The 10,036-nt window shown below is 52.8% G+C and overlaps 1 protein-coding gene across 1 annotated transcript in view; it reads left to right on the top strand.

Annotated features, from left to right (window-relative positions):
• Positions 1 to 5,084: 5,084 nt before the first annotated feature.
• Positions 5,085 to 10,036, top strand: part of GAD1 (glutamate decarboxylase 1) — a gene marked incomplete at its 5' end in the record, with an annotated part of 30,525 nt that continues 25,573 nt past the window's right edge. The window contains 2 exons of the mRNA XM_082056656.1: positions 5,085 to 5,154; positions 6,907 to 6,969. Of these exons, the coding sequence (XP_081912782.1) occupies positions 5,085 to 5,154; positions 6,907 to 6,969 (133 nt within the window). The remainder of the gene's footprint in view (positions 5,155 to 6,906; positions 6,970 to 10,036) is intronic.

Below are 10,036 nucleotides of genomic sequence, written 5' to 3'. Positions count from 1 at the left end.
TTCTGGACAGGGTCAAATAATTAGAGTAAATGTTATTTTTTCTTGACACGTTCTTTTTTTTTTTTTTTTTTTTTTTTTTTTTTTTCCCCCAGCTATATAGTAGTTTATATTTTTAGCACTGCAGATGATAGCCAGGAAAGTTCTGATATACTTAGTTTTGAACAGTTTTCCATTTTTTCTTTGTCAAGAGTTAAGGAAATTTGCCATTTAAATTATGCTGTTCTGTCAAAGATACAGGTAAATGAGACATAATTGTGTACCAGAAATGGTGGGACAAGAAACAGGTACCTGATACAATTAATATTTCGTAATAACATACTAGATTACAAATTATTATAACTGTGTGATTTAAAGGAAAAAAAAAAAAAGAAAAACAAGAAGAATCACACGCTGCAAAGATAAAAATACAAAACCACAATTTCAGGAACATCACAGATGTACAGTATACATACTATAGTATACATTTTCAGGGAAAGAGCATGCCTGGGCCCAAACAACTAGAATATTCAGAAGCTGAACAAAATGCAAATTAAAAGGCAACAGAGAGATAACTCTCCTGGAGGTAAAGATGGCAATGATAATAATCACCAGAAGGCAAATTTACTTCCCCTCCTGCAGATAATTGCATGTATAACATGACTATAGTTCAGACTATGAAGCAACAAGAAAAAATATGGCACAGTGCCTTTCCCCTATTTGCTTTTCCATTTACTTGTAGTTATATTATGAACTCCTTACAGTGTAGGCAGAAGGTGCTCCTGTCTCTTAAAATGTTGTATGCAGCTCCTAGCACAATCTTCCTCTGCTCAACACTCATTTTTATATGCCCACAGTTACAAATACTGTATAATCATTGACTGGTCTTTGTTGCCAAAGATGTTTATTGTATCACTTTCGTTCCTGTGCCCACCCGGGGTACTCAAGATTCATATTTTAGCATATCCAGTTAGTGGATGGAGGTGAACTTAAGATACCCCATGGTCTGGCTTCTTTAAGTGAGTTCTAACTGATGTGCTGGTTACAAGCTTCAGCTAAGGGAACTATACACCTGCATCCTGCTGCCTTGCTGATACTGTGGGTCAGTGTTTTTTCCTGCATGTTTCACATTGGTAAACGTCTGGGTTCAAAGCAAAAGCCACATCTTATGGGGCTTCAGCCTGCGAAGAGATCCTCTAACCTGTGCTTACAGTACGCTCGAGCAATAGGCACAGAAAGCGGGCTGACCCACGGACAAAGAGAACAGCAAAGAGGCTGAGCAGAGAGCTCGGGCAGCACAGCTGGAGAGGAAGGCTAGGAACTCTCACTGAACTCTCACTTCTCCGGGTGGCCCCGCCTGTGCACGTACAACTGGCAAGGCTGTTGGTCAAAGGTCTTGGTGTGGCAGGTAGTGAATGAAGCCTCCAGAGCTGGAGTGGTTTGGGTTTAGGTCGGAGTTTTAAGGGTGTCTGTTGCAAACGAGTTATCAAGCGTGTCCTTGGGTGGTGCACAGCCGCACAGGGGGAGCGAGGGGGGTGGACCCGCGAAGCCGCAGGATTTGCTTCCTCCTGCTTCTCCTGTCGCTGCCAGGGCCAGGAGAAGGAGACCTCCGTCAACAGAGGCTCCGAGCAGCCGCAGCCGCTCCCGGGCGGGCTCTGTGCAAGCCGGGCTCTGTGCAAGCCGGGCTCTGTGCAAGCCGGCCCTTGCGGAGGCTCTGGGCTGAGATACAGCGCCATCTGGAGGGCCGGGGGAGCGGTGCCAGGCTCGGTGGGGTCCGGCTTCGACATATTCCTGCCCGTCCAGGAGAGAGCGGGGTTGCACACCCGCCCGGGCTGGTGCGGGGCTGCTGCCCCCTCCGCCCCGCCGGGCCCTGCCGCTGACCTTGCCCGACAGCGCGCTCGGCGGGCGGCCGGGGCGGGGCTGTGGGGGGCGGGAACTGTCCGCGGTGCTGAGCGGGGCCAGGGGCGTCGGAGTGCCGGAACGACTCTTATTTCCAGCGTGCCGCGGGAAGCCCGCTGATCTTCATTGTCTGGCTCCTTCCCGTGCTGGGCCTCGGCTTCTCCGAGGGCATAAATATCTAGGTTAAAACATTTCTATTTACTCCGGGCACAGGCATTTCTGGAAGGTCAAAAGGGAAAGAATGAGTGCACACTCAGTGTGTCTGCCAGGCACAGACCCAACCGGGTGGCACACTGCAGCGACTGATTGCTTAGATCTTTGCGTGATCTTTCGTTGACTCTTTGCACTTCAATCTTGTCACGATTTCATATGAATGTTTGTTTACGTTTAAAAATACAATTAGCTACAGTTATATTATTATTTCTCACGCTCTGCACTGGGCAAATATTTTGTCCGATTGATTGAAAATACCTTTAAAAGGATAGCGGGGAATAGATGGGAAAAGGTCGTGCCAGCTAGGGCTGCTAATTGCTTTGGAGATCTGTTTAAAAGCTAGCTTTTGAGCTGTCGATGTTTTTGTTACGTGTCTGGTTCCTAGACAGTAGGCATGCATGGCAAATCAATCGTCTTGGGTATTTAATGCTGTCAGTAGGCCGATCTCCTTTCCAAAATGGGCTTGTAAGTTTTTGCTCTTCCCTCGAGTCCAAGGACATGTCCCTCCTATCGTTGTGCTGGCCGGCAGCCCCTGCAGCCGGTTAAAATCTCTGGCTCAATCGGTTTCCCCTCCTCCCGTCTCATTGCAGGTTCCTCCCAGGGCCTTACGTGCTACCTTTGTGAGAAGGGTTTGGTTTAGGCATCTGCGTAGCTACCACGACATGCCGAAATGTAACACCACGCTCACCACAGCAAAGTGTTTGCGATGTTTGGGGTGTGGGGTGAAGAAACACGGATGTGGGTTTGTTGGTGGTACAAAAAAAAAAAAATGTTGTCTTAATATGTCTCGTTTTAGAAAAAGGATGTCTGATATGAACTCGTAATCTAACAGCAACACTGAGGGCAAGTCACAGAAATCCAGGTGTTTCCCTGTGGCCGGGAAGACACAAAGCGCGGCGGTGCCTGTGCCTCTGCCACCCTCTGCCGGAGAGCGGGGTGGAGGGCGCTGGTGGTCCCCGCTGGTGGCGGGGACAGCGAACTGAGCCCGCCGGGCACACCGAACCTCAGCACAGCGACCGGACGTGGTTTTGCTAAGCTACTTTTAACACGAACCTCGCTGGACGCACTCGTGGCCCGCAGCCTGCGTGGGGCAGTGCCGAGGTCGCAGGGACGGTGCGAGAGGGTGTTCGGCCCGGTCGGCTCTGCCCGCGCGCTGCTGTGTGCGGTGCTCTGCCGCGTGTTAGCGCAGCCGGCCACCTCGGGTCAGGCCAGCGTGATCTAGGGAAAGCCTCCAGCGTCGCCCGCACAAGGGACTCAACTCGCAAAGCAGAAACCCCTGTCTGTGTTGCCGGCCCCGCCGCTGCTGGGCAGCCCCAGCCGCCTCGGGAGCCAGCCCCGACACCTCGGGGCGAAGCGCACCGGCGGCGGCAACCGGGGCTGGGTGGGCCGGCCCTCCCCGCCCCAGCCGGCCGCCCCGGCGGTCCCCAGCCCCCGTGCGGAGCTGCGCGGAGGGGGTGGCGGCAGTCCTGTGACTCATGCCTGCGTCGAAGCAGATCAACCGGCGATTCACGCTTTTAAAAAAGCAAATCCGAGCACTTCTGGAAAAAAAGGTCATCTCGCATTAAATTCCGCGGCGCGATTGGTATTCCGACGTCGTTTCTGGCGGAGTTTATAAGCGGCAGGTCGCTCTCAGGCTGGAGTCGCCCTGCCTGCCTGGAGTCCGGCAGCAAGAGTGGTCCACTCGCCCCATCGGTAAGTCTGCCCTAAACCGTATTTTATTTTTGAAACCTTTAGGAACCTCTTTCAGCATCTGAAGCTGCCTTTTTTTAATCCTAAAATCGATTTTGATCGCTGTCGCACCTATAGAGGGATAACGGGTATTTTGACACAGCCAGCGCCTTGGACATTGTGTTAACCTGTTACTTCACTTCCAGGCATTGTCTAGAGAATCTCTTCTGCTTTATGGTTGTTTTCTTTTTCCCCTTAAAAGCAGTGAAATGCCTGTTTTCGAATGAAATCATTGATCCGTTGCTTTTACACGCGGGCGTAAATCCGCCCAGCAGTGCAAATGAATCGGTAGCTACCGATTTTAAAAAAAGCCGCTAACAAAGAAAACGTTCGTTCGTTACCGTGACCTTCTTTTTCTTTACAAGTGAAATAAAATAAATCGCAGGTGACCGTGGGGACAAAGAGACGAGCAGGGCACTGACCCGGCAATTCTCGACCAGCAACCTTGTATCGGTTTTCGGAGCGCCGTGTCACCCAGGAAGGAGCTGAACATCTGGCGAGGAGCGATGGCTGGTCCAGCACCTTCCTTCCCCCAGACAGACATCTCTTCTCCTGCCATTTGTGCCGCTAAAGCGAGCGCAGGCACAAGAGAGTGCTGGAGCACGTACTGGTCCCGATTTGCTGAAACATGTGTGTGCAAATACACATGTATGTGGCGCCTGTCATTCGACCTGGGCAAAATGCACCTCTGTGATGGCGAGGGTTTGCCTGTTAGTCTTTCCTGAATGCGTAGCCTGGCGTGTGTTTGGGGATCGAATGATAACACACAGAAACGGGCTCTGTTTGGGATTGTAGGTCGGTTGGGCTGATAATTTCGAAGCCCGCTTTGCACGATGGTTTCCCTTTAACGCGAACCACATAATTGCCCTCCTCAGCGGCCACCGATATAATTGCGATAGACTTCATGCTCTGCTAAATCCATCATTCAGGCACGGGGGGCAGCGCCTCGGCATCCAGCGAAGGGACGATTTCGCTCTTCAGCCTGTCGAGGCATTTTCCAGGCGCGCCGCTTGCGCCCAGCCCCGCGGCCCCGGCTCGGCCGGCTCCTGCCCGCCCGGCCCCTGCCCGTCCTGCCGCCGCCCCGGGACCTGCGCGCCTCACGCCGGGCTGCAAACTGCCGGCCTCTTGACGGGACTCCCGTGCGGTTCTCCTGGAGACCAGACTCCTAAAGCCGCCTTTTCTTCCTTCCAGCAAATTCCTTCCTGCCTACCCCCCAGAGGAATATCGGAAGAAACCCAGGCTCTGAGGACTGGGGCTTTACTAAAGGGATGGCTGCCTCCGCTCCCTCGTCCTCCAACGACGCTCCGGACCCCACCCCAACTAATTTACGACCCACAAGTAGGTTTTAATATTTTCCTCGTTGAAAGTATTTTGGAGGCTTTCTCCACCTAGGGTTGGAAAGATCAATTTTGAAACAAAACCATAAATCCGTGAAGCCCTGTTCCGCGCCGTTAAGCAAGGTGCGGAAAGTGCTCTACACAAAGAAACCATATTCTAGTGGGAGAGGGAGAGGTGGGTCTGTGGTGAATAAAACGCTGGGAGGAAAAGCCCACCTCAGCGGCCAGCGCTGCCTTTGTCTTACAGCCACATTTGAGGTGTTTAGACAATAAACTTAAACCCCCAGATGGCAAAAAAAAAAAAACAAAACAAAACAAAAAACGGGTTGTTGAAACGGGTGTAGAGAAAATGAATCGATTAAAGGGCGAAGTTACACCAGTGGCTTAAAGTGGGTGTTCCCCCCGCTTACATTTTATAAATGCTAATGCTGCAGCTTCCTTTCAGCCTACGCTGAAGCCTGTAATCAAGGGAAATTTGGATGCTAATTGTAGCTTTTCAAAGCCTTGTATTCCTAATTGCTCTAAATTCGCCTTGAGTTATTGAGGTGTGAGTGGGAAGCTGAGGCTGCTGCAGGTGGATAGAGAATCAGTTTATAGCCCTGCCAGGCAATTCAGACTGTCGCCTACCGAAAATAAATAAAAAAGTGTCTCGATGCTATAAAGCACCAGAGACAAAGAGCGGGCAACAGTAAGAAATGAAAGGTTGTCAGGCACAGCAAAGTGGGGAATAGCTTTTATCCTGAAAGGGCTACGAGGCACGAGCATCGGAGTCATTATTTTCATTATTCTGCAACTGGAAGGAACGGGGGAGGGGGAAAAAGGTAGCACCGGGTCTTGTTCTAGGCAGGAGTGACAGACACTGCTGCCTTCGGCTGAGGTGTCACACGCAGAAATCGAATTAACTGGCAGCGCGGCTAAAATTGAGATAACCTCTGACAGCAGCAGCCCGCCCTGCCCGCCCGGGGCTCCCCGCCTGCAAACACAGGCAGCGTCCCCGCCGAGACAGCTCCTCCGCTCGGCCGGGAGCGCCGGGGCGCCTTCGCTGCTTCTCCTTCCCCGGGGCCGCGGACGAGGGGCCTCAGAGGCTCGGCTGTGCCCTGGGCAGAAGCCGACTCCCCCTCCACCTCAGTCCCGGCTTTCATTCCCCGCCGCCCCAAGGTTCAGTGGAGCCGACCGGGGCGTGGCAGAGCCGCGGCTCACCGGGACTGGGAAGGAGCCTGTCCCCTCCGTCGGTGCGGTCGCGCCTCCGACGCTGCCCCTGCTTAGGAGTCTCTCGGAGATGTTTCCTCACGCGTGCAGGGCCGGAGGATGGAGGGCCGCTATGCAGGGGGCCGCGGCGCACAGGGGTGTTGCGGGGGTGGCCGGGCCGGGGGCGTCCCTAGTGCGACCGTCGGCGACTCGCCAGTCCGGCCGAGGCTTAGTCACGCAAGTCCAATCATCTAGTCAAATACTATTTTTCACCCAATTAATTCCTGATCTCTTATGTGACCCCCATTTCATGCCACTTTATTTTAAGGTCCCACTTCCCTGGAGCCCCGCCAGTGAATTATTAGATGTTCGGGTCCCAGGTGCCTTTCCCTCTCCTCCGCTTGGCTGGGCCAGCTTGTCACCTCGCTGTCACCCGAGCCTCAGCTGCCCCGCGCCCGGCACGCTGCGGCGCCACCCGCGGGGGGCTGTGCAGGGGACCGAGGGGGCGGCAGGGCGGCCGGGGAGATCTGCCACCCCAAGGGAACGACTCTGCCCTCTCTTCTAGCTTACGACTCGTGGTGCGGCGTGGCTCACGGGTGCACCAGGAAGATCGGGCTGAAGATATGCGGTAAGTCCCCCCGTTCCTCGCCGTACGACCCCAAACGCACCCACTCTTCGCGGCGCGCGTAACCTCCGCCGGGGCCCGGGGCAGTCCCGCGGCAGGTCCCACCACCTCCGGGGGCAGCGCCGACCGAGCCCCTCGCCCCGGACCGCGGCCTTGGGCGCCCCCTGCCGGCCGTACGGCGTCTCCGCGCTCCGGCTCGCCGCTGCTACCGGCCGCGGTGCCCTCCCTTCGATTTGCGTCGGCAGAGGCCTTGTCCGCCGCGGGAGGGACGGTTGCGGTCCATGCCGCCCCTCCTGACATAAACCGGGGTGTGCAGGCGCCGGCCGCCCCCCGTCAGGGGAGCGCAGCGCCCGCCGGGGAGGCCGGCGGCGAGGAACGAGCGGAGAGTTTGGCCGTCTCTCGCTGTCTGAAATTTTTCAACCTTATCTGACTGGAAAATACGGATCTCCTGGGGGAAAAAGATTAACGAGAGCCTTATTAAAGAGCAATTCGTCAGCTTGCTGGGCTGGTAAGATAGCGCTGGCAGCCAGTCAGGGCGCAGGCACATGAAATGCAAGAAGGGAAACAAATGCACAATCAGATCACAACGTTATAGCAAGAGATTCATTTGCAGATAACAAGCTGTCTTCCTTCTCCAGGTTTCTCAATAGGGCCTTCGCTTTCGGAGACAAACAATGAAATCTTAATTTTCTGATGGCGAGAGTCGTTCTGCTTAGCCCGTGCCCCTTGTGAATTAAAATTATCTCCCATTTTCCCCAGCTACCTCTGTTTTGGTTTTTTTTTTTTGGTTTTTTTTTTTTGTTTGTTTTTTCCTCAGGGGATGGGAAATTATTTCGTGGGAGAAACGGGCCTTTTTTCAAAACAAGGATATATTTAAACTTCTTGCCCTACTTGCCTGGTCAAAGCTCATTAGTTAAGTATTTTGTTACCTGGAAGTTTGGACTGAAAAAGAATCAGGGTACGAATGTTTAGCCCTGTGTCTATTAGAGGTTTCATTGGTACCCGCAGGCGACATTAACGAGTAGTCGCTTAGTTCTATAAATAGCTCCTGATCTGGGTTTAATGGAGCGTTTCCCTACCAGCCCCTTCAGTGGCTGGAGCGATGGGCTTTTTCATCATCATTTTAATTTAGCCCGGCAAGCAGAACTGATAAAGTAACGCACCGTTAGGCTTGTTCCGTGTTGCTAGACTACCGGGGTTACAGAGGGACAGCGCTGCTTTTCTCAATGCGATCAAATGCACTGAAAATGCAATATCCCACCATTTTGGGGTTGAGAAGAGTATAGTAGAGGCTTTGTGAAGGGAGTTCAAAACAAGCAGGGCCGTTGTATTTTTGGCTCGGGTTTGGTGCTCGGTTTTCCTTTTCTGGCTTTTTTTCTGTTTTACACGAAAAATATACCCCGAAAAGTGGCGGTGATTCACAATAATCGGATTCGATCGCGACCACTGTTTTTGCTCGTATAAGCCCTCCCACTTGAATCTATCACCTTCACAAAGACAGAGAGGGAAGGCTGCCTTTGTAAATATGTGAGGTATTAAGGTTGCCAAGAATCCTAATTAAACATGCTAAACAAGTTGACGTTTGGCTATTACAGATGATATCCGCTCCTCCTTACCCTTCATAAGACGTCATTCTGGACCCTAAATATTATGTAGTCACAAAGCTATGTAGTAAAACAGGCGGCTCGGAATTGTTCTTTCCCTGTCTCCCACAGATATCGATTGATTTAGAATGAAAACTTTAAATAAGGGTGGAGCTCAGAGAGAAGGCAGATCTTGAACAATGAGTCGTTTCTTCCACCTGTGCAGTATATTATGTGTTTGACATTTTCAGTAATTAAGTATCGAATGCGTATGTAATTTCTTCTCGAACAACTAACCGATTTAAGGATTAGTTTCTTTCCCTTCTGGTTGAAAGCCACCGCATGAAAAGAGCCCTGCCGCTGCCACACCCCCGTGCTCTTCGTCTCTACCCACATCCACCAAAAAAAAAAAAAAAAAAGAAAAAAAAAATCTGTTTAATGAACTGTCACGGCGGGCAAAGTATGGGAAGATTTTCCCTTGTGTCTGGAGTGGCATGCTACACCTTTCACTCCCACCTCGGCACTTATTATAGTTGCTGGGAACGATCCTGATAACATTTCCTTGGCACCAGTGGAAATACTCAACATGGTGAAATAGCTCAAGTGTGTCCGGGCCCCAGCCAGCTGATGATTCCCAGCCCAGCGAGCAACGCGGGAGACTGCGATTTCCACAGCAGACATTTAAGTTAGAAACTCAGCTGGTCTCCGGAGTCAGAGAGATTTATGTTGCCAAGTCACGTAGGCGGTGCTGAATCCCCCGGCCATGGAGGGAACCAGCATCTCCTGGAGCCGCCAGCTCGGGCACTGACCGACGGCCACGGCTTGGGCTGGGACACGGCCGGGATGTCTCTGCCTCGGAAGATGAGGTCCCTGCAGGGCGGCGAGGCCGAGGTACGTTCACACGACTGCCTTGTGCGTGGCCTGTTGTGAAATAACGATGGACTTGTAGTCACGTTGCGGACAAAGGGTCCTCGCCAGTCTGGTCTTATTCGTCTTTTAAAAACTCGGTCTTTTAAAGTGCATCAACGAAAACACCTGTCAGTGGAGCACCTGCGGGAAGGAGCTGCTGCTGCTGGGAAAGGCTGCGCTCTCCGCTGCTACAGGAGAAGCAGCGCAGACGCTGTTTCATGCACCGCTACTTACTGCATCTTTCCTACACCGACCTTACTTTTAAAGTAGGATACAGACGAAAGGTTTACTGTGATCATGCACTTCCCCCGGGCGTGGAAGGAGCCGTCGAAGCCAGGGTGCTGCGCTTCCCGGCAGCCCGGAACGCGGGTCGGCGCTGAGGACTGTCCCCCTCCCTCCCGGGAGGAGAGCTCGGAGAGCAAGAGGGTCCGGCTGCTCCAAAGCAGCGGGCTTCCCGCGCACCGGTTGCTCCAGGTCCGTGAGATGCTGTCATGACCTGGGCGAATGACACGTTGTCTACAGCCGGATGACCTGATGCCGGGCGGCAGCAAGTTCCTGCCGTTTTGGTTTTTTCATCT

The sequence above is a fragment of the Streptopelia decaocto genome, assembly GCF_964273445.1.
Source record: "Streptopelia decaocto genome assembly, chromosome: 6".
Classification (NCBI taxonomy): Eukaryota; Metazoa; Chordata; class Aves; order Columbiformes; family Columbidae; genus Streptopelia; species Streptopelia decaocto.
The sequence above is the reverse complement of the archived record's forward strand: the minus strand, read 5'-3'. Positions and strand labels throughout refer to the sequence as shown.